At 34.5% G+C, this 24,268-nt stretch overlaps 4 protein-coding genes across 7 annotated transcripts; 2 read left to right on the top strand and 2 right to left on the bottom strand.

Annotated features, from left to right (window-relative positions):
- Nucleotides 1-40: 40 nt before the first annotated feature.
- Nucleotides 41-984, bottom strand: LOC109187630 (glutathione S-transferase 3-like). The gene is made up of 2 exons (XM_019337868.1): nt 563-984; nt 41-478 (listed from the first exon to the last, which is right to left on the bottom strand). The coding sequence occupies exons 1-2, from the start codon at nt 875-877 to the stop codon at nt 131-133; spliced, it is 663 nt and encodes a 220-aa protein (XP_019193413.1). The 5' UTR covers nt 878-984; the 3' UTR covers nt 41-130.
- A 175-nt stretch (nt 985-1,159) lies between these two features.
- Nucleotides 1,160-6,047, bottom strand: LOC109187627 (ubiquitin carboxyl-terminal hydrolase 25). Its single transcript, XM_019337862.1, has 9 exons — nt 5,527-6,047; nt 4,953-5,436; nt 4,775-4,850; nt 4,596-4,688; nt 4,167-4,253; nt 3,336-4,045; nt 2,747-2,878; nt 1,784-1,910; nt 1,160-1,683 (listed from the first exon to the last, which is right to left on the bottom strand). Exons 1-8 carry the CDS (start codon nt 5,702-5,704, stop codon nt 1,802-1,804), a joined length of 1,869 nt encoding a protein of 622 aa, XP_019193407.1. The 5' UTR covers nt 5,705-6,047; the 3' UTR covers nt 1,160-1,683; nt 1,784-1,801.
- Nucleotides 6,048-7,783: 1,736 nt separating this feature from the next.
- On the top strand, nt 7,784-11,098 carry LOC109187629 (peroxisomal (S)-2-hydroxy-acid oxidase-like). 2 transcript variants are annotated; one of them, XM_019337866.1, is made up of 12 exons: nt 7,784-7,894; nt 8,342-8,513; nt 8,626-8,750; nt 9,187-9,233; nt 9,401-9,478; nt 9,564-9,688; nt 9,810-9,876; nt 9,965-10,027; nt 10,197-10,266; nt 10,360-10,460; nt 10,535-10,639; nt 10,727-11,098. In XM_019337866.1, exons 2-12 carry the CDS (start codon nt 8,374-8,376, stop codon nt 10,916-10,918), a joined length of 1,113 nt encoding a protein of 370 aa, XP_019193411.1. In that variant the 5' UTR covers nt 7,784-7,894; nt 8,342-8,373; the 3' UTR covers nt 10,919-11,098. The 2 variants fall into 2 exon arrangements, with proteins under 2 accessions (XP_019193411.1, XP_019193412.1); XM_019337867.1 differs by lacking the exon at nt 7,784-7,894 and adding an exon at nt 7,919-7,998.
- A 2,039-nt stretch (nt 11,099-13,137) lies between these two features.
- On the top strand, nt 13,138-17,801 carry LOC109188197 (bystin). 3 transcript variants are annotated; one of them, XM_019338763.1, is made up of 12 exons: nt 13,138-13,348; nt 13,449-13,661; nt 14,276-14,402; nt 14,592-14,643; nt 14,735-15,062; nt 15,361-15,440; nt 16,343-16,390; nt 16,589-16,735; nt 16,925-16,997; nt 17,086-17,159; nt 17,297-17,408; nt 17,530-17,801. In XM_019338763.1, exons 1-11 carry the CDS (start codon nt 13,226-13,228, stop codon nt 17,379-17,381), a joined length of 1,350 nt encoding a protein of 449 aa, XP_019194308.1. In that variant the 5' UTR covers nt 13,138-13,225; the 3' UTR covers nt 17,382-17,408; nt 17,530-17,801. The 3 variants fall into 3 exon arrangements, with proteins under 3 accessions (XP_019194308.1, XP_019194309.1, XP_019194310.1); XM_019338764.1 differs by having other exon boundaries at nt 13,226-13,348; nt 17,297-17,411; nt 17,532-17,801; XM_019338765.1 differs by having other exon boundaries at nt 13,226-13,348; nt 17,086-17,161; nt 17,302-17,408.
- Nucleotides 17,802-24,268: the final 6,467 nt, after the last annotated feature.

Here is a 24,268-nt window from a genome sequence, read left to right as displayed (position 1 = left end):
TTATTGTGTATTTGTGTATCCATAGAATGTGGATAAATTGTGCAGATTTAACTCTGAGTGTAATTATTTTAAAATTAATGAGAAAGTGTCTTACACAATATTAAGCTTACAACCAAAAAAAAAAAAAAATCTAATTTGTGTTTCCCAGCCTGTCCTTAAATTCCAAGTAAGCTTCATAGACTTGGTGTGGATCTGGAAGAGATTTGGATACAGTGTCCCTTCCCATGCACCTTTTGCCCCAATCTACCAGTTTGGGACAATCTTCTTCAATGTTGAAATTGGCAAATGTCTTGAAAACAATAAACCAGTTGTAGAATGGTACAAATGCAATATCTGCAAATCCAAAATCCTCTCCCCCTAAGTAAGGCTTGTCTCCCAGCTCTTTCTCTAACACTTTGGACCACTCAATTAGCTCCATCTTCCCACTCTCTTGATCTTCTGCTGTTCCCATCCAAATCTTCTTGCTGGAATCATATATCTGAACCAAATTTTGAAATTCCTGTTAGTCTTACAAATACATACATAGTAAGAAACAAGTTGATAATTATTGAAGTGACTTGACCTTGTTGTTGATGAAGTCAACCAAGAATCTTGCCTTTGCTCTATGGTAATGATCTGAGGGCAGCAGGGGAGAATTCCCCTTCCAGACTTCATCAATATACTGGATGATGATGTCTGATTCACAAATAGGTTTGCCACCATGGATAAGAACTGGGATTTTTTTATGCACTGGGTTCATTTCAACAAGGAGAGGAGATTTGTTGGCCAGGTTTTCAAATTTGTGGGTGTAGCTAATTCCCTTCTCGGCTAGGGCAATTCTTACCCTTGCTCCAAATGGACTTGCCCAGTAGTCCAAAACCACCACTTCATCTTCCATTTCTCTCAGGAATGAAACTCAAAAGATAAGAATCGCTCGAGATACACAATCACTATTTAAGGAATAGGGAATAGCACTTATTTTACTATTGATCCGCAATTATTTGATTTTGAAAACTACTTTTTAGTTATCTTTGTCAGTACTTTAAAATATCTTTTCGATGCTTATCCAACACCAGACAAAAGGGAGAAGTCAAGAATTAGGTGTATGGGGTTCTGCAGCACCAGATTGAAACTTTCTGGAGAGTATATAATAAGAAGCAAATGAAAATAGAGGCGGCGACACCAGAGAAAACAGCTAAATTATGATTTATGGGAAATGAATGGTACAAGTACTGCTGCTTCTAAACGATTTCAATATCACCTCTATCTAGCAACGGAACTCAACTTTAGATCCATCAATACATCCGCGCCCATATTTATATGGAAAATTGTTAGGAAACCATACAACCAAAACAGTATGCTAAACTAAAATAGTCAAAAAAGTATATCATACAGAATGAATTGCAATTGCGCCGTCCTCCATCACCACAGCACCATACCGCATCGTCTCAGACAGAAATTTTGAACATTACAAACTCTGCCATTTCTTCTCATCTTTGACTCATTCAGTACCAAAGTAATTAATAGAAAAAGAGCTAAACAAATTGAAATTCACCTCTGCTCCCCCTGCCACCTCCACCTCCTTTTGAATCTCACATGCATGATATTCCCTAGCTATTTGTCAGCCAAAGATATCGCCAACAGTAAAATTATCATCTATATATAAAATGGTAGTACAATCCCATCACTAGCAACGACCGCAGACTGCAAATTACATTTTCATATTATTAGTTTCACGAAAATGTGAATAATTAAGTTGAAGAAGGGGCTAGCTAAGTTTTGTCCATCACTTGCTTCTACATACCAAGTGCTCAAGAACTGGTTATGTGTTTTCCTGGTGAAAAGACCTCAGGTGTCCAATAAGACTACTCTTCAATGATTCAGGAATTTGTGAAATAAATGTTGGTTTGGCATCTGCAATTAATAGCCTCCTGCACAATAAACAAGACATAAATCTCTTATCAGTTCAAATAGTAACAGACAAGAAACACACCCATGCATTATCTCACTTAGAATGAACTAATATATGCATAACAATATACAGAGAAACTGAAAAAAAGTCACAAGAAATGAAGAAATAAATAAGGATATTAGAAATAGCAACGACTGACTAATAGCTTGTAAGTCATTCAAGCCAAACATAGACAAACTATATGGCATGGGAAACGATAAACAGCATCCGATTTTGTGCAAACTTTTTGAACCCGATCTGACCTTAAAATACTGAATGGACACCAAAGTTTTCTAGCATCTAATGCTCTGTCCCATTGACAGTAAACTTTTAAAGAACTTAAAAGCCAACTGACATGTATTCCTTTCATATACATCAAGAAAACTCCTGCACGTTGCTAACGCAGCAAGAGAACTCCTGCAACAAGGACTTCTTTGGAGTTTGATTTTGTTTCACCATAATAGTTGTTACAAGTTTCCATACAGATATCCAACAAGAAAGTTAACTAATATACATCTACTTGACATATTAATACTATTACTGGACTACCTTTAAAAACTAAGAACATTGGTGTGGGAAGCTAACTTGCATACCAGTATCAACTGAAGCAAGATCAATACTCCGCAGTAGTTCAACAAAAATTCAGAATAGTAGTAACCATCTAATAGCAGTCACTCAATTAAATCAAATCAATTGAAGCTTCAATGAGGGGAAAATTAATAGTCTCGGAATAATGATAAATGTTTGAATCCAGGTGCACACAAGTACAATAAAACCAACCAATTACTTTAACCACAACAGGTAAGCAGAACGTACTTTTCCTCATCAAAATCTGATGTTCCATTACTGTCTCCTTGTGTACGTAACCTTTTCTTAGATCGCATGAGGGCATAGACATTATCTGTCCAACCACATGATCGCAGCACTGATGAAGCTTCTTTAATCAGTCTGAAATGTATTTAAGAAAATGGTTAAACAATTATTTCAAAGAACATGTCACATCCTGCTGCCTAAGAGTCTGAATATCACAATAGAAGGTCAGGGGTTTAATATCAAAAACATCAAAGAAAACCTCAATACAATGGAAATGCAAACCAATATGTGAGCATTAGCCAGAAAATGAATACCCAACTACTTCTGTCCAATAAGGTTTCTCAGAATGTGTGAGTGTGTGTAGAAAGATGGGGAAGGAGCAGACAAAGAGGAAAAGTTAAGGTCTGCTGCTTTATTTATTTATTTCCTTCCAGTAATGTTGTGATACAACAAACATTTTTATTGATGAGTAGAGGAGTTCAAATTTCAGCAAATGAAACAAAATATGTAGTTCTAGAAGATCAAGTTTCTTAACTCTTAAGTCATATTAGACATAAATTAACATTTAGAAGCAACAGTGATAAGAACTTACTCTTTCTTCAATACTTCCATTTTCCCCGAAGAGTTAACATCTTCAGATGGCAGAATACATGAATCCGGTGATTTTCTCTTCAAGCTTGAGTTAGTAGTTGAGGATTCCACGTTACCGTTGAGCAACTCCTTGTGGTCAGAAGTCTCTTTCTTACTATGACCATTCTCTTTACAGAGACCACCATCTAAGGTATCAGCTGTTACAGTCTGGAGTTTACCATTACCATTGGCTAAGGGAGATGATTTTGTTGTCTTGCCATTAACACTAGTTTTGCTAAAACCATTTCTATCTGGTGCTGACCATGCTTCTTTCTTGCCTCTTTCAACGCCATTATTATTTCCAGATTCTCTTTGATGAACAACAATTTTTATATTTCCTGTAGCACGCAACTTTTTTATGTTCGCTTTTTCAAAGATGCCTGGAACTTGATCAACTTTAGAAGAAGCTGAGTTATTTATCTCTGACTGGTGACCTGAAAATTGCTTCATATTTTCAGGTTTTGCTAAATGCCCTTTGGGGATTTCAGATTTACTGGTGCCATTGGACTCATTATTCTTCAATCCATTGGATGGCAAACATTTCTTGGCAGATGGTGGCCTCTGTTTAGCACGAGAGAAGAACAAGATATAAACCTTCTCTGAAAGAACATCTTGCAAGCTTGAATGCGAGACATAAGAATCATTACAGCAATACCAACGGCCCATTGCATCCTACAGACCCCAGAACCAAATTTTTTTAAAAAAAATAGGCAGAGTAGATCTAGGTTTCTTGACCAAAGTAAATAAAAAGAAAAGTGCAAGGTTCGGTTAAAATATGAATAAGTGGGACAACCTTAATGTATGCATAATAATGCCCTGAATCTGGTGAGAAGCCTGAATGCACAATGGTACCAAAGAGCTTGTACTCTGGATGTGGATCCTGTAGCATCAATTACATAACTCATATTTTCAAATAAATAATAAAATAATAATATATAGCATATATCATAAGTAATCAATAAAGCAAAAGAAAACACGTTAAAAGATCATTAAACTCAGAGAAAGCATGAAGCTGCATAATCAAAAAAAGCAAATATTTTATAAAAAAAATATATATATAAAATGCCCTGAAGGATTTCATGTTGTTTTCATTCATGCAGGCACGAGATCCTAGAAACAAAGACACATGCACATAACCAAGTTTAGCGGGTATTAAAGCTTTAGATAAATAAAGCCTTATAATATCATAGACAGGATTATCTGCCATATTTTCAAAACATACCTGGCTTGCTTTACACATGTAGCTTGAAAGCACTAAAACTTCCTCAAAAGCAATAGCCTTGTCAATCTTTCCACCAAATATACCTTCAAACCTCTGTCCATTAGAAACAATTCAGTAAGCAAAGTACCATGTATGCAATAACATAAAAAAAACACAGCATTGTTCCAGCTGTATACCACCTTGAGCTGAATCACGAGAACATTTGGTGCTTGAAGTATTGACATCTGCTTCCGTGCTGCCACCAATTTATTACATCTAAACAAGTATAAACAAATTTCAGATGTATATACATACGGAGTACATAAATAGTAATGTGTAAAACAGATACCAACAAATGACAAAGGACTAAGTACTTACTTCTCACATTTGTACTTGTTATTACCATCTAAAATCTCTGGCTGAAAGAATTTCTGCAGAGCATCTTTCAGAGAGCTACTGTGCAAAACATCAAGACTAATATCCATGATCTCATCTACCTTATTTGACTCCGCTCCACAAGACAAGCATTTCACCTGGTTCTGCAAAGCACCTCCAAAAATTTCCTTAACAACAGTGCTCTCACTTCCATCCCCACCACCAGCACTCCCATTCCCAACCTTCTTCCTCTGTTGCTGCAACTTCTTCAACCGCAAACATGTGTTATGACAGGCGTCAATCACATACCGCAAAAACTCATGGGCATCCTCCTGCCTTCCGTTCCTAAAATGCTGTGCAAAAATCTTCAAACAGCTATTAATCTTAGACGGGCTGTCTAAAGCCAAATCTAAACTCAACGACCGAGCAATTCGCTTCTCTAATAAACAGAAGGGACACTCGCTCTTCTTCTCCGGGGTTGCATCACCTAGAGGCAGAAAATTAAACGAAAATCAAACTCCCGACGCAAAATTTAGGGCAAAAAATAGGAAACAAACGAAACAGACGGAGAACTTACAGGAGGAGGAATGAAGGGATTTGAGACAAAAATTTGCGAGAGGAGGGGTGTAGGTGAGGCACTGGAGGACGGAATTGAGATAACAGGTGTTGCCGAGGTTTCTGAGCCCTACAGGGGGACTGGATTTCCGTTTGTGGCTGAGGAGACTCGGCTGCCAAGTCATTTGCAGAACGGCCATCAACGACCTGATTCCGCCGCCGCCGCCTCATTGGATGGACCGCCCCGCCGTGGCCGCTGCAGCCCCCAACAGCAGAGTCTCATAGCCTACCCTCCGCTTCCTATACAACACAAACCTTATACGTATAAACTTGTATTCCTCTTTCAACCGCAGATTCGGAGGTTTAATTGTGGTTTATAATCACAGTATTTCGGATATCTGTATTTGTATTTGTGAGGTTTTTGTTTGTGTGAGCGAGCGAGCGAGCGAGCGAGGGAGGGAGCGAGATTTGTAAAGGGAAGAAAAAGAAAAGAGGGAAAATGAGGGAGTGAAGAAGAGAAGTAGAGGAGGAAAGCGAAAGCCCCCACCCAACCCCCAAAGAGGCGTGTCGTTATTTTTGTTATTTTTTGTCCAAATCACTTTTCCCTCTTTGCTGCCCCGGTTCGGTTCGGTCCCCTCTTCTGACTCCATGGTTTTTGGTCAATGGCTCGACACCATACTATGCCCTACAATTGTTATATATACAATGGACCACGGTTCTTCGAATAAAATTGTAGTACAATTAAAATAATATTTTAATATTATTATAATAAAATTAGTGTGTATGAATAATGAAATTAACAAACATAACACATTATTGTTAAATAAAAGTGTAATATGATTAAAACGATACTATTGTTATAATGAAACTAGTATGTGTGAAAAATGAAATTAAAATTCAAAGTCAATGAACCTGAAGTGTAATTAAAATAACACTTCAACATTACTATAATTAAATTAGTATTTGTGAGAAATGAAACAACAAAATAGAGTTCTTGTAATAATGTATATTGTCAAATGAAACTATATATTAGAATAAAAATGATACGTTGGTATTGCTATAATGAGACTAGTACGTGTGGAAAATGAAACTAAAAAACATAACAATATTGTCGAATGAAACTGAAGTCAATTCAAATGATACATACTTCATGGTCCATGTTGCAACATAGACTACAACAGTTGTACCATGAATTGTAAACATTTAATATGTAAATTGTGAACATTTAATATATAAATTGTGCATCTTGAACCCGAGTCCAACTTACAAGGGTCCACATAATAATTTGCCCATAGACAATGGTCCGAAAAAATTGCGCTATGCCCTACACGCGGGCCCAATCTACCACTCAATTGGGCTTTATAATTATTTGGAATTTGTTACGGGCTATGCTTCACGTCCAACCCAAAATCGAGCGTTGCGCACGCCAACTGTTTGAAGTTATTCTCCTGAGACGGAAATGCAAGCCGGCCAAATATGGAATGCAATATGGATAATCGGCAAGCAGATGATTATGGGATACTGAATGTTAAATGAAAAATAAAAATAAAAATTTGAGGTTATTTGCTATGCTGGCATGGCATCTATGATCTACCCCCATCGTCATGTACTGGAAAAGAACACGATATACGGAAATGCATATGCAAGCAGCACGCCGTACTTTATTCCGGCAATTAAGTGAGCTTTTCTTATCGATAAGACGATGACTAGGAGTCAAGAGATCATTCTTTGTGTCTTACATACTCTGTCGTGCATGGCATCTCTTGTTTTCGGACATTTTGATTCTTTGTTGAAATGTTTTTGTGTGAATGTTTTGGATTTATAAATCCCTAATTGCATGGAAGAGGCTCTTATATCAACTGCGTTTATTACAATTAGTAAACGCTTTAGTTTTGGAATTTTGTTTGAATACCAGAGGTTTAAACTAAAGATGCTGTTAGTACTCTAACGAATATGGCTGTTATTGCATTTCCAGGTAACAGTATAGATAGTGCAAGAAAGTCTGAAGGCTAATGATGATTAATATTAATAATCTAGTGTTTGAATGTATTCTTAGCAGATTTCTGGTTTTTGGAAAATCAGTATGGGATTGATAGTGAAGGGAAAGTGTGAAGCACAAAAGGTGCATATGGTGTGTGCCACTCATTTGTTCCTCCTAATCGGATGTGGTTTAAAATACTCACCTCCAAAAACTCATCCAAAAATTTGTGCCCCTCTCTTCATCCTTCCCCACATACTTTGTCTTCTTCCTATGTCTTATTTAACCATTTCTTCCCATATCTTTGTCAGTATTATCCTTGTTCAATTCAATCTTCTTTCTCTTTATCACCTAGCTCTCTTCCACTGGTTTCACTCTGCATGCACTCTTTTCTCTAGCTTTGGAGCTCAAGGTCTTTCACTCTTCTCCTTCTCTCTCTTTTTCTGTATTTCTTTTCACTTCAACATGATTTACTCTCTCCATGCGTGCCTCGCCTGATTATAACTCTAGCTGAAGGTGTTAACTTGTTGTGTTCTGAGATTTTGGATGAGCACATAAGACTGCTATATCGATACTAACTCATTTCTTTCTTGAACTTATTGGTTAATATGAGATGTTACATGTGCTTGGTGCTTTGGTTTCTTTGCTTCTTTCAGGCTTACTCTGTAAAGCTTTCTAACATACTCCTTTACACCTACTTCTATACGACCAATTAGTTTAATCAGTTGCTAATATAAGTTAGTATATCTTCATGCATATCAAGAATCTGCTTTTCTTTTCTTGTTTACTAAAGTTATTAAATTGTCCATGATAGCTACAGCATGCATATCTGCTTTTCTAATTTTTATTGCATATCCAGATTTTTAGAGGGGAAGCATAAAAGGAGCAAAGATGGGGGAGATTACCAATGTGATGGAGTATGAAGCTATTGCTAAGAAGAAGTTGCCTAAGATGGCGTTTGATTACTATGCATCAGGTGCGGAGGACCAGTGGACTCTGGCTGAAAATAGGAATGCCTTCTCAAGAATTCTGTAAGCAGCTCTTCCGTCTGAAACCTATTCTCCTGGATGAGCAATCTTGATGGATGACTTTGGCTTCTATTATGTGTTAAATCTTATGTAACCTTTATTGTTACGAATTCAGGTTTAGGCCCCGTATTCTTATTGATGTGAGCAAAATTGACATGAGCACCACAGTGCTAGGCTTCAAGATTTCCATGCCTATCATGATTGCACCAACAGCCTTCCAGAAAATGGCTCATCCTGAAGGTATTAGTTTGATCTTTCACAAGTCTGTTGTAAGTTAACTTCTAATAAGTTAAATTAATAAATTACACCAGGATACCCTTTAAACATAAACATGGATGTTAACCAAGATTCAACTTATCCTAGTACATGTAAATCTTCAATACCATAGTATAGTTACTTGTTGTTTTTCTATATGAGAACCCTATATCATTTCTGTTTATGGTAATTGTTGTCAGTTGTAAACTTGTTCCTTAAGATTGTTATAGTTCACTTGTTGATTGACTAACACATTTCACTTTATTACCCGGTAATCAGCTTACTGTTCACACCTCTAGAGTTTAATTGATACACTCTAGCATTTGTTCGGGTTCATAGTACTTGAAACACAACACCAATCTTTAGTTTGGACAAACTTACTAGAGTTTTCATTCTAATGAGCTGATTTGATCCTATGCAGGAGAATATGCTACTGCACGAGCTGCATCAGCAGCTGGAACAATTATGGTAAGTCCCTCATTATCTGTATCTGTAGTAATTTAGTACAAAAAATGATGAATTTAGCAGATAAGGTTCCCAGCAATCTGATCAATAAGACTATGAATTCTAACTAAATCTAGAACAGCATATACTATTATATCAATTTGTTTATGAATTTCAAATCTATGTTTCAGACATTGTCATCTTGGGCTACGTCCAGTGTTGAGGAGGTGGCTTCAACTGGACCAGGCATCCGCTTTTTCCAGCTTTATGTAAGCATGAAACTCATTTACAGTGCCTTTAAATGTGACAATCTGGATATGTGTTTCTAATAAATGTGTTCTCTCTGATGCCCAGGTTTACAAGGACAGGAATGTTGTTGCTCAACTTGTTAGAAGAGCTGAAAAGGCAGGATTCAAGGCTATAGCTCTTACCGTTGACACCCCAAGGTTGGGGCGTAGGGAAGCTGATATTAAGAACAGGTGTGTAATTATAATATCCATGAGCATCGTAATTATAGAGGAATTAAGAACCATTGTCCTTAACTTAGCTGGCAACTTTAGAATGGATTTGCATGAGTTAAATCTCCTCTCTTCAATGCAGGTTTACTCTGCCACCATTTCTGACTTTGAAAAACTTTGAAGGATTGAACCTGGGCAAGATGGATGAAGTGAGTGAGGATATAAAATACTTCCATTACTTGATAAAATTCTATAAGTTTTATTCAGTTAACATTTTAACTTGTTTTCTTGTTTTAGGCTGATGATTCTGGATTAGCCTCCTATGTCGCTGGTCAAATTGATCGTACTTTGAGTTGGAAGGTATACCAAAACTGTAACATTTCACGTGCAGGCGCATAGCTTGTAGCATCTCATCTTATGTTCTTATTTCAGTACACTTATTGTTTACATGTTTGTATGTTGCTGTCATTTCTTGATAATCTTGAACACCAAAGAAGATTTGTCTTAATAATTTATAGATTATTGACAGGATGTTCAGTGGCTCCAGACAATCACTTCAATGCCAATCTTGGTGAAGGGTGTGCTTACTGCTGAGGATGGTATAGAATCACATAAACTTTTGATAAATTTCTCTTTTGTCATTCAAGAAAGCATCCAGTGATGATGAAAATTTTCTAACTTTGTACCAACAGCAAGAATAGCAGTTCAGGTTGGAGCAGCTGGTATAATTGTATCAAATCATGGAGCTCGCCAACTTGACTATGTCCCTTCTACTATCATGGCTCTTGAAGAGGTACCATATATGCTTGTGGGAATATCAAATAACTCTTTCTCGTGCACTTTAACATAATGTTGATCACTTTCCAGGTGGTGAAAGCTGCACAAGGCCGCATTCCTGTGTTCTTGGATGGAGGCGTTCGTCGTGGAACTGACGTCTTCAAAGCTCTGGCGCTTGGAGCCTCGGGCATATTTGTAAGTATAGTGTTTTCCACCAATTCATGATCACTCTTTCTCCATGCCTTGAATGAACACTAACTGAGTTGTGGGCGATCGTTAAAGATTGGGCGACCGGTGGTGTACTCGCTGGCTTCAGAAGGAGAAGCAGGAGTGCGGAAAGTTCTGCAGATGCTGCACGATGAATTCGAACTGACTATGGCGTTGAGTGGCTGCCGTTCACTGAGAGAGATCACTCGTAACCACATTGTGACTGATTGGGATGCTCCCCACGCCCTTCCTGCCCCGAGGTTATAAGCGCATTCACAGTGGCTTCATTGGAACAGACTGATCTTCAAGTATTATGTTCATCTTTCATGAGCCTGGAACTCATTTCTGTTTAAACTAAGTTTACTGAACATGTGTTTTTTTTTGCTTCTGTAATGATATACTGATGATACTACTCATAAAATGGGCAATAAATGTCTTGTTTGTATATATTTTGGAGTCTGGGTTGGGAGATTTTGAATCTTAATATTAGTCTTTGTTTTTTTGGCATATAAGTATCAATTTGAAATTAACTTATGGTAGTCACTGAGTCAGCTGATTCATGACAATCATTAAAAATAACAATTCTTTTTATGTAAAACTATTACAGGAAATAAATATATGAAAAAAGTGTCAAATAGGCCATTGAATTTTTATATATTGTGCTATTGAACCATTGAATAAAAATAATGTGCAATCAAACTATTAAAAAGAAAAACTCAAAAATTTGCAAATAATATTTTTTACATGTTACTTCCAAATTCTCTTTTAAATATGATGTCATAATGTCAAATTATATATAATTTTTAAAAAAAATTAAAAGAAAAAAATATATTTTTAAAAAAAATTTCAAAAGAAGGTGGAGACAATCATGACTGCCTCTCCTTCGATCCATCGAGAATTTTGTTTTTTTACCCCAAAAAAAAATGGGGTAAGAATTTTATTTTTGTTTTTTTTTTTTTTAAAAATCTTTTAAGTAACCTTTTATCCTATTGAGAAAGTAAATTAGTTTGCACTATTATAGATAATACTCCGTAATAATAATAATTCAACTTTTAAAATTGTTTGATTTTGTAGAATAGAGACTCTCTTTTGTGCAAAATATGGTATAAATTAAAATTTAAAGTTTGTCCAAAAATTGGTAGCACAAGATTAAAGTAAGGGGTTTCACAATCTCTCGTTTATATATATATATATATATATATATATATATATATATATATATATATATGCTTGGGAAACAATGCTTTATGCAGACAAATTGTGAGCTTTTTTCTCCACTCTCATACTATTCTCAATTATTAGAAAGCTTGTTGCCAACTTCAAATTTGAATGCATTGGTGTTAATATTTCTAGATCTCATATACATACCTAGGGATGACAATGGGTCAGGTGCGGGTCGGGGAGGGCTACATCCATCACCCGACCCACCCCACCTCCAATCCGCATCGGGTGAATTTTTTCAGAACCCACCCCCACTCCCACCGGGTGCGGGTGCCCACTACGGGTACCCACCACATATCATCTTATTATGTTTTTTAAAAAATAATATTTAAATTATTTACACATAATAAAAAAATAAAATCCATTAGTGATACTAAAACATAAATAATTGAAATATTTAAATATAATAACTAAATTGTTAGTTTTTTAAAATAAAATTAGTAGTTTTGATATAAAAAATAGTAAAAAGATACACGAAGTTATATAAACTTTTATAAATAACTACATACTAGTACTTATTTTACTATTATATATATATATATATATACACACACATATGGTAGGTCGGGTGGGGTTCTAGGCGGGTCTGGTACATAGAACCCGAATCCAACCCGACCCACCGCGGGTTTTCTTTTTTAAGACCCACCCCCGACCCACCATCCACCATCACCCAAAAAAACCCGATCCATGCGGGGTGGATTCGGGTGAATATCCACGGGTCGGATTGAAATTGCCATCCCTATACATACCTATGATGGGATAGAATGTTTATACTGAAAATTTGTAAGTTTTTTTTTTCTCCAATCTCATACTACTCTCAACTAACTATTTACAACATTCTATAAAAATTTTAATGTTCACATCTTGTTATAGTTTAATGAATAGTATACTTAGGTTTTCAAATATATTATTAAATATATTATTTAACTCTTTGCCGCTTCTACAATATTATTAAAATGAAGCAAATGAATTTTAAGAAAAGTGTGATTGATATGTCTTGGATGAACTGTATCACTGAACCCTTTTTGAGGAATTGTTGAATTTCGAATTTATGAAAAATTCATACATCATTTACATTACCAAGTATTAAAAAATGAAAAAGAAAAAAAAGAAAAAAAGAAAAAAGAAAAGAGAAATACTGAGAAAGGATAGATTATAGAATTATATTAAAGTTTAGGTGGAAAAGTGCAAAATTGCTTAAAGTGTGAGGTGTTACTTGTAATTTAGAAACATGTGGGCAAGATATAAATTCATGAACGGTTCTAACAATACGAACCCTCCTCCTTTGTAAGGGTTTTAACGACTGCAAGAGCGGCGGCTTCGACTTGCAAGCACAGGGCAAATTGATCGACGATGGCGAAGAAGCGAACTAGGTTGACGAACCCAGAGCCGTTCCTTGCCGGAACGGATTCTGTTTCCGTCGCCTCATCAAGCAAACGATCAAAAGCTCCCAAATCTCACCAGCAACAGCAGAAGGCAATGCAGAGCGCTCAGACTCATCTCTCTGCTTTCATTCCATATGAAGTTTCTACCTTTTTTCTAACTATCCCTCCCCGTACTTCAATATGTTTTGCAGCTTATATCGTCTGGTATGAGCTCGAAGATACTTAAGGAGGCTCTCTTTCAGCAAAAGGAAATTGACGAGGAAGAGGCTCGGGAACAGAACCCTAATGGTTTAGTTTTTACGGAAGAGCGGAGAGATGCGGTCGAGGAGGATGATGACGACGACGCTGATTTTGATAACTTTGTAGGGTTTTCTGAAACTCAGAGTCAGTATGGTGACTTCGAGGTTTGTCCGTGCCTTTCAAGTTTCTATGTTTTTCTTATACAAAACTATTTAGCACGAATAATGTGTAGGAAAGGATGTAAAATTCGAAACTGTCTTGAGGATATACCCTGGCATTTTAGAGTCCAAGTTAGGATAATCAATATACAAGCCTTAGCAGACATATAACTTTCCTGAAAGATGTAAAATTATCACTACAAGTGGTTTGCTCTTCTTCTTAGTCCTTCCTTTTGGAGATGAAAAGAATATTGGGGTCTATAATAGCATTTGCTCCCCCCATCTCCCTCCCAATGCATTAGGTGGGAATTTTGGGTTATACCTTTATGGACTTCAATATGCTTTGCCAGAAATTTTTGCATTTTATTTTAGCGGGGTAGTTGTGACCATTATGCTAGAGGGGTATAATTTTTTGGGGAAAAATTAATGGGTAATCATAATGGCTTGAGAAACATGGGAAACTCTTCCAGGTGATGAGAAAAGATTCCACTTCTGAGAAATTTTATTTTTCAATTCCAGCCTATTCATAAAAAAAAAAAATATGACTGATTTTTCTGGTTTATTATAATCTTCTTAATGATTCACCAATTTGATGTTGAAATGCATTGGTGCTCAAATAGGACAAGATTGATGAAGAAGAGGAGAGGCTACTCGAGGCTTTCTTATCAACAAATGATACACCACAGAGGACATTGGCTGACATCATTGTTGAGAAAATAAAAGAAAAGGATGGCCAAGCTTCAACAGGTTTGTTTCAGAATTTTCACTGTTTACCTGTTTGAATTGATGACCTTTGCCACAACATCATTCTGTATATTGAAATAAAAATTTACCTATTCCCTGAGTCATGAACACAAATCTTTCAACCAGTAGAATACAGATTTGTTTCTGTCCTCCATTGCATTAAATTGATATGGTTTCCAAATGCATATGCAGAACAGCAACCAATGCCCAAGTTGGATGACTCCATTATTGAGTTGTACAAAGGGTATGCAACTATCTTCTATTTGGGCTATTTGTGTTGTAGGTCTGCAGAAACTGTTACTAATTCTGGAAACTTATCTGTAAATGTTGCGCAGTGTTGGTAAACTTCTTAGCAAATACACCTCAGGCAAAATTCCAAAAGCTTTTAAGCACATACCTTCAGTACGGTATTGGGAAGAAGTCTTATATTTGACTGAACCGGCTAAATGGTCACCAAATGCTATGTACCAAGCAACAAGAATTTTTGCTTCCAATATGGATACCAAGAAGGCAGGACGCTTTTACAAGCTTGTTTTGCTTCCCCGTGTCAGAGACGATATCAAGAATAATAAGAGACTGCATTTTGCCCTGTATCAGTCTTTGAAGAAAGCTCTTTATAAACCAGCTGCCTTTAATAGGGGAATCTTGTTACCTTTGTGTGAGGTATTAACATTGGAAACAAAGTCCTTTTTTGCTTATCAGATGTGGGTGATTGTTTACTTTTTTGGGAATAGAATAATAAGTAACTAATGAAGTGTGTTTCTTAGGTAGCTTAATTATAGACTATGTGACAAAGTAATATGGAGTATTATCTTTTCTCTACTATGTTTATTATATTTGGCTTGGTCTTTTTATTGCATCAAGCTTGCTGGTAATTGTTATATGGATTATTTATTTATTTATTTATTTATATTTCTCTATCTGATTGATATGTTATTGAAATGCATTTATGCTTTGTCAGTCACGGACTTGCTCTATAAGGGAGGCTGTGATTATTGGGAGTATTATTCAAAAGACGTCTTTTCCTCATCTTCATGCTAGGTATGCCTACCTTCAGTTTGGTTGTGGTGATCTTGAACCCTATTTTTTTTTTTTTTTTTTTTTTTGGAAAGGTTGTACCCTAAGGGCTCGTTTGGTTCGCGGAAAATATTTTAAGGGAAGCGGAATTGGAATTCCATGGAAAAACAATTACTAGGAAGATGAATTTCATTGTTTGGTTGGTGGAAAAAGAATTACTGGGAATACTAATTCTATTGTTTGGTTAGATTTGGAATTGTAAGGAATAATGAGTATAAAGACCTATATGCCCTTACAAATTAATAAGAGTAATATAATTAAAAAAGAAAGTAAGGGTAAAATAGGCATTCCATCTCAACTTTTCTTCCCATCTTCCATGGAAAACAAAATCCTTGGTCCAACCAAGGATTTTGTTTTCCTCAAATTTGAAGAATTCATTTTTCAATGGAAAATGAATTCCATGAACCAAACACAAGAAAACAACATTTTCCTCTACTTTAAGGAAAATGTTTTCCTTTGGAAAACATTTTCCATGAACCAAACATCCCCTAATTCTTATTTGAAGTACTATTGATAAAAGCTTAAAGAATTTCATATTTGCTTTTGGAATGGACTTCATCATTTGTATAAAAGGCACTCTTAGGTTAGAAGGTAGAACTTTACCTGTCATAGAAGATATTTTCTGTGCTGGCATTCAACTCCTGATTTGGTATGGAACATATTATAATCAAGCATTCAAATGAATGCTTTGAATGCCTATATGTCCATTTTGTGAGTGGTTGTAATCTTTAAATTAAGCTTCTACTCATTCATTATCTAGTACCATCCTGTGGCCGTTTTCTTTCACCAAAGTATCATTTCTTTGTCTCCATTGTTGTTTGCGACTATTTTTTTTATTGTGAGGTGTTTTACTTCAACATTTGCAGTGTTGCACTCATGAAGCTTGCTGAAATGGAGTACTGTGGTACAACAAGGTACTTAGACCTTTATTCTTTCTAGTGTTATGATATCCCATATTGGATAATTACCTCTGGTCATCGGCATAGCTGGATTTTATCAACTTAATTGCATATGGTTTGTTGTTTATGCACCTTAAGATGCTTCCTTAAACAATTTTTTTTACAAGAACATGCTATTTGAATGCATATAACAATTTCAATATCCTGCTGCAGTTACTTCATTCAGGTACTGATTGAGAAGAAATATGCTTTGCCATATCGTGTCCTTAATGCTATGGCTGCTCACTTCATGAAATTCAATGAGGAGTCAAGGGTTATGCCAGTAATCTGGCACCTATCACTTCTTTGCTTTGTGCGGAGGTTTGAAAGCTTCCTCTTATCTTCCTTACTAATTCTCACGTATTCATGAACATTCATTTCTGTTCCTTTTTTGGCTTTTCTCTTCTCCTTTCCTCTTCACCCACTTTTATACCATCACAAATTCACAGGCATTGCATAATGTTGCAGTTTCCTCTATCATATTCTAATGTGTGAAAAGAAATGTGACAGATACAAAGCTGATTTAAGGAAAGAGGATAAATCTAATATAATCACTCTGGTGGAAAGGCAAAGGCATCATCTGGTATGCAGCTTCATCTGATTGTGGGTGCAATACCTTTTCAGTTTGGATGTGCTATTATATCTTAGTAACACCTCTTCTCAATTGCCAGATTACACCAGAGATACTACGGGAGCTAAATAACAGTCGAAGTCGTGGGGAAAAGGAGGATGACCCTATGTTGATGTATATCCTTTTTGATCAAATGTCTATAGTTCCTTTAGACTTTATGCCTGCCTAAACCTTATTTTTAGCATTTCCTATTTTATTAATTAAGTGATCTCTAATTCAAATTAATCTTGTTTTGGCTTTCTTGACAAAAGATTACCTACTCCTGTTTCTGTTATCAACAAAATGATTGAAGAAGATAGGTTTGATATCCCAGAAGTTCCTATGGAAGAAGATTAAAGTTATATTTGGTGGCTTTTCCTTGTGGTAAAGTTCCATCGTGTTGATTACTCTTTCCTCTATTTTGCTAGGATATTTGTTTTTATTGATATTAGTAGGCAAACTACTGCTTAATGGCTAATTACCTGACCTATTGTTGACAATGCAGTCATGTCCAAGATTTTGATAGTATTGTTTGGATTGATTCATTTCATCGATCCATTACAAATGCTCTCCCAGCTGTAAGAATTGAAGACCCTGGGTGAATGTCAACATAAGCTGTTACCGAGTTTAATTAGTTTTTGATAATTGATATTGTTGTAGCATAAATAGTCCAGTCCATTTTGCAGTATTGCCTACAATATTTTTCTGTTGAATTCTTGATTCTCCTCATATAGGACAGGTCAATTTATGTTCAATTTACAGTATTGCTTACTCTAATCTTGATTTTGCCAGATGCCAATGTTTATCAATAAACTAAATCTGAATCGTTAAGATGGAACAAAATGAGATTTTGTGAAGTTTGTGTTTCCAGATTTTGGGAAGTTTGGTATAATAATATAATTGAGTTGCATGTTGAGGTAGGATGGTGAATGAATGTTGGGACGCATGCTAGTTAAAAGTTGTCGAGAATTATTGTATCCACTGAGGGATGAATAGAATTGCAGGATGACACTTTTGTCACTCATCTTAAAGTCACTCCCCAACCCAAATTTTATACTTCTGCGCATGAATAGCATTTGTTTTAGTACTCAAAAGTCAGGTACTTCAAGGGACGTTTAGTTTTACTATTGGTTTCAGAATCAGAATCATTAAATAATAAATAAATAAAGAAATGGGTGATACTTGTTATCAGGTGAAATTGCATATATTTGGGATGTTCAATTGTTTAATTACATTTTTTTTTCTTCGTTCAGTGATCTAATTACAATTTATGTTCAGTGCCAATTTAGACCTTATTCCATCGCCATGCATGGAGTGTTTGCATTATATTATACCATACCCATTTTGCAGAATTGATGAAATGCGCATTAATTAAATTGAATTCTTTTGACTGAAAACGCCTCCCCGCCCAATTTTCATTGTCTCTTCTTTCGGCTCCTTTTACAGGTTGCAGCAATACACCTTTCCGAAAAGGATCATCTTTGTCTTCTGGGTCAATTCCTAATCTGATCTTCTGGCTCTCAATTACTCCTCTATATCTATCATCTTTCTATTCTAATTATTTTAAAACAAAATACTATTCCTATCAAATATTTCGTGCAAGATTGTATGAATATTGCTTGATATGACTTGTAATGCATATCATTATTATTATTCCTAGGAAAATACAAAAGAAAATGTTTTTACTCAATTATTAACAATGGGTCGTTTTATTTTTTCCTCCATTATCAAAAATTCCAAAAATCTATTCTTGACTTTGCACAAGTTTGACTAATTTGCTTCTCCGAATTGAACAAAAATGTAATTTTTTTTTATTATTATAAAAAAGAGGATACCCAATATACACACTACTTGCCTCTAATGAGGTCGAACCTTTCACCTCCCACTTAGGGTTCAGATTTTTAATACTTTTTATATATATAAAATTTTTTGAGTCTTGAATTCGAAGACATTAAGGAGAAATAAATTCTTTATATTCTTAATTATTGACAATATAAATAATGATGGAAGGTTTCCGTACATGCACGTAGATAAAAAATAGGATTATTATTGTAAACGGAGTGGGAACGAATGGAGGTCCCTTTTGAGAAATTTATGTTATCTGATCGATGATGTTGTACGAGAAGTAGATTAGTTTAAAATATTAGGGAACTAATTGTACCAATTCGATTAAGAGAGAACTTCTACTTATAATTAATTGATTAATTAAATTAAATTTAATGGGTATAGAGATAAGGTGGTGGGAGTCTAGTTATACTGCAAAAAGACTTTATATTAAATTATTATTGTAACAATGCAATGCCATATATATATAATATATGGCCGCAAAATTTCTCTTTAAATAATTTAATTTAACCATCGAAATTTGAAGCAGTTTAGTGAGTACGTGTTGGTTATTTACCTAACCTGGAGGTGTTGGACTACATAAATAAATTATAAATATAAATGCTCATGTCATCTCATTTTGTGTGAGATTCTATTTAAAATTTCTAATTATTTATAATTTAATTTTGTTTATATATATAACATAGATGATCTCTCTTGCACAAGAAGGGGTACAAATCAAATTTTAAAATGAGGTAAATTTTTTTAGAGTCGTGTGCACCCGAGACACATCGAATATTCATATAAAAATTGACAGCCTAAATTGACATCGGATTATATAAGTTATATACACTATATTAAAATAACACATTTAATCTTTCGAACTATAGAAGTCCAGTACTTAATAATTTTGAACTTTTTTTATTTCATATTCACATTTATATTATTTCATTTATTTGGTCTACCCAATTACATATACCTCTCGTTGAACCAATTTCTAGGTCGATCATGCGTGTATATCTACAAAATGGTAGGCAAGATTATATATTTAATATATGTGTGCATGTGTCTACATATGTTACTCAATATAATGCAGTGCTAATATATATATATATATATATATATATATATATATATATATATATATATATATATATATATATATAGTATACGTTTTGAAGACATCATGGGATCCGTCATCATCCATCCATACATAGTTTTTAAGGTCCAAACTATATTATATTCTAATACCCCTTTTACCTTTTCTAACATTTAATTTGAGTCTACTTATTAACATGTTTATCCTTTTTAATTTCTTTAAGTGGTGATTACATAAACTATTATAAGTCATCCCTTCAAAAAAAAAAAAAAAAAAAAAACTATTATAAGTCATTAAAAATATATACATAACAATTAATAATCACTAAAATTCAATATGATTGCTAATAAGATATTACACCACCCGGGACCCCTAACTAAGATTACTCTTAATAAAAATTTATGACTAAAAAATTGTAACTTTAATTTGTCCACTTAACTAAACTTTCACATGCGATTATTTGATTTCATATACTTATATGAATGGTATTGTTAGATACGGAGTATTTGATTAAAGGAATTGTATAGCACTTCCCCAATTCCATAAGACAAAAACTTGTGTGACACCGTCTCACGTGTCTCAATCTATAAAACGGGTCGAATCTTTAATTAATGATGTCAAAAACTCGATTCGTGAGACGATCTCATACAAGTGTTACTCATTCCATATATATGCTTCCTATAAAGTTAAGCATCTTTAATTTCTTTTTAAGTATGCATGCATGTCCCAAAAACCTTATCTGATTTTTAAAAATAAATGTCACAAATAATTGAGAGTAGGTACATGTCAAGACCTAAGCATGTGCTTCCATTCAACAAACTTATTATGATATATATATATATATATATATATATATATATATATATATATATATATATAAAATAAGTCATTATCACTAGAAGATGATAATTGTAGTAGGGTCCACTATATTGGCAACCTAAATGACTCGCTCAAATAAAAAAGACTAATAAATAATTATTACGAATTGTCAAACTTAAAATTTTATGATTATCAAACTAACTTGTCTAGAATGTTATGTAGGATCCAATAATATTTATCCCCTTGATTAATACCCCAATAATCAATAATAAAAATACTTGGAATGGATTGTAGGAGACCAATCATCCAAAACACCAACAAATTATTATTTATTTTAATTGTTTCATAATTTAGGTGAATATTCCCCGCATGGCAGTTCAGTTTGTCATAGGGGAGAAGTTTAAAAATAATAATTCAAGATTGAGTCTCACCAACAACAGTGTTGGAGTAACATTTCAAAGTGAAAGGATTCCTATTTACATCTTTTCAGATGCTATGTCGAACTGATGTGTGGGACCCTTGGGGTTCGAGACTCAACCTTTCGAGAACAAAGAATTTAGGTGAATGTTAATAGGACAATAAATAGGTCACGTGTTGCAGTGAAGCTCGAATGTTGGCGCTCACGTGTACTACAAATGGTGTTCCCGTGATGAAGTGGGAATGATGTGATCGAAGGTGGAAGCTCAATTGCAAGTTCCGCAATCGTTATGCCATGGAACCGTGTTTTGGTGAACACGGTTTCAAACGGTAACAGTGCTTGTAAGTGATGTCGTTATCTTTTTTTTTTTTTTTTTTTCTTAATTAATCGTGTGACTTTTTTTCTTTATTTTCACATTTTGCGGTTTCCTCTTCGCGTAAGCTTCTTCAACACTCATAAATTATGAATGTGCAGTTATGAAATTATAAATTTTCTTTTATGAGATTATGAATTTTCTGTTATGAGATTATGAATTTACAGAAAATTCATAATTACATAACTGTAAATTCATAATCTCATAACTGAAAATTCATAATTTAATAAATGTTTTTCTTTTATGAGATTATGAATTTTCTGTTATGAAATTATGGATTTACAAAAAATTCATAATCACATAACTGTAAATTCATAATCTCATAACAGAAAATTTCGTTAACAGCACATTAACTATTTTTTTTTCGTAAAAACGACGCCGTTTTAAAACGTGTTCACAAAGCATGGTGAACACGTTTCCACGGTATAATTTGCGCAAGTTCCGGTTCACCTCATTACTCCAAAACTTGCTGAATAGGATACCGCCTTTTCTTTCTTTACACAAAAAATAATAATAATAATAATAATAATAATAATAATAATAATAATAATAATAATAATAATAATAAATAAATAAATAAATAAATAAATAAATAATAAAATAAAAAACAATGATTTTAAACCAATATTACTATGCATGTCCATAACCATTTCTATTTATAAATATAGGGAACTTAATATGTATGTCCATAATGCTACTAGCTCTATTACAATGTAGTATCTGTTCATATACTTTCTCAACCTACTGAAACACAAAGAGCTAATAACGCCTCCACTGAGGCTCGAACTCACAATCTTTCAAATGGAAGTCCAACTCGGGTACTCGGGTACAACATGTAACCTTAATTGCATCAGACATACAATTTAAGAGACGTACAATTTCGAAGGAAAAGAGAATGACGAAGATGATGAATGTTGGAGCCTAAGAATATACAAGTTGATTTGAGGAACATAACATGAAATGGTTTTATCTGTAAGTAGGTTGTTGTCCACATAGATATATAACTTAATTGATTTTTGAGTGACAGATTGTTCCATAGGTAAATATTCCGCTTTATTTAGAACCATATATAGATGCCATATTACATAGGACATATATGTTAATTAAAGGAGGTGGTGGTGGAGGACATTGTTTGCGTCTTCGAATGTCGATCTGTGTTAGTTGTCTTCTTCAATTCCCATTTAATTACAGCCGTTACTATACCTTTCTTATTTATTATGCTTTATCAAATTCGTGGACACCATTCGCATTCACAAACCCGGTCAACTTATAATATTATATATATTTTATAGCCTACGTGCATATTTATCCTTTGCATTAAATTTTTTTATTTAATTTAAATTGATATATTTTATATATTTTTCACTATGTTAAAAAAAAAAACCATTTCTTTGGCAAATATATTAATTAATTTTAAATTATCTAATTAATGTGATATCTTTATTAGTAAAAATTGAATTGTCAATTCATATATTCTTTTTGTAATAACATAATTTTGTTTGAATTGATTTTATTCCCAGGTCATTTTCATAGCCATTATTATTGTTATTTGATATTTTGCGCCTCGCTTGGAACTTGCATCCTAACTGCTTATCAATTCTTTAGCCTCTCTACCTTCTTTCATTAACACCAAAAATAGATTATTACTTACAAATTTGTCCACAAAAATTAAAATTATGATTCAGCGACATTTTAAATAGAAAGACTAATGTCTTGTGTCCATAAAGAATCCACCACATTAAATATGACTTTCACACTGTTTTTTAAATATCGATCCCTAATTAGCTTGCTTATGTGCATGTTTCAACGTGGTGTAATTAAGGTCAACATTTGAGTCATAGGTTAGGTAATTAAACCAATAATGAAGTCCTATATTCCGGATTTAATATATGGAAAGCGAGAGTTAGGGCGTGATCTCGCCCCAGGATTAGTCAAACTTAGGATGATGTTTCACTTTATAAGTGGTAACCCTGGGGACCCACAATGTTTACGCCCCATCCAATAGGGAAGCGCCACAGTTCACTTGGTGGATTTGCATGCAATTGTGGGCGGGCATATGATTTTGACATTTCATAATTCCCCAATTTCACAGGACACTATCTAACTAACCAATTCATCACCCATCCCTCCAGTAAATCAATTTAGGTCGCCCGCATGGGTAGCTTAACTGGTCATAGAGGTAAAACTTTGGAAGAATGACCAGGGATCGAGTCTCACCAGCGGCAGTATGGGAGCAACCTCTCAAAGTGAGGGGGGCTCCTAGCCTCTGTGATTAATGTTCGTGCTCTGTGATTAATGTTCAGTTGAGTCACCATGATTTACAACCTTTCACCGCTCTATCGGGCCGGGGTGTGGGGGGCCCTTAGGGTTGGGATTTAGCCTTTTGGAAGAATCAATTTAGGTTGTCTATAATTGGTCAGTCAAAATGAAAAGATTAATAAATTATTTTTTTTAAATGAAACTTTTAATCTGATTTACAACCTTTCACCGCTCTATCGGGCCGGGGTGTGGGGGGCCCTTAGGGTTGGGATTCAGCCTTTTGGAAGAATCAATTTAGGTTGTCTATAATTGGTCAGTCAAAATGAAAAGATTAATAAATTATTTTTTTTAAATGAAACTTTTAATCTTATAATTATCAAATTAAAAATCTGACCAACTTAGCTGAAATTGATCCATGTTTTATAAATCTTGAGTCATACAAACTTGTGGTG

The sequence above is a fragment of the Ipomoea nil genome, unplaced genomic scaffold, assembly GCF_001879475.1.
Source record: "Ipomoea nil cultivar Tokyo-kokei standard unplaced genomic scaffold, Asagao_1.1 scaffold1421, whole genome shotgun sequence".
Classification (NCBI taxonomy): Eukaryota; Viridiplantae; Streptophyta; class Magnoliopsida; order Solanales; family Convolvulaceae; genus Ipomoea; species Ipomoea nil.
The sequence above is the reverse complement of the archived record's forward strand: the minus strand, read 5'-3'. Positions and strand labels throughout refer to the sequence as shown.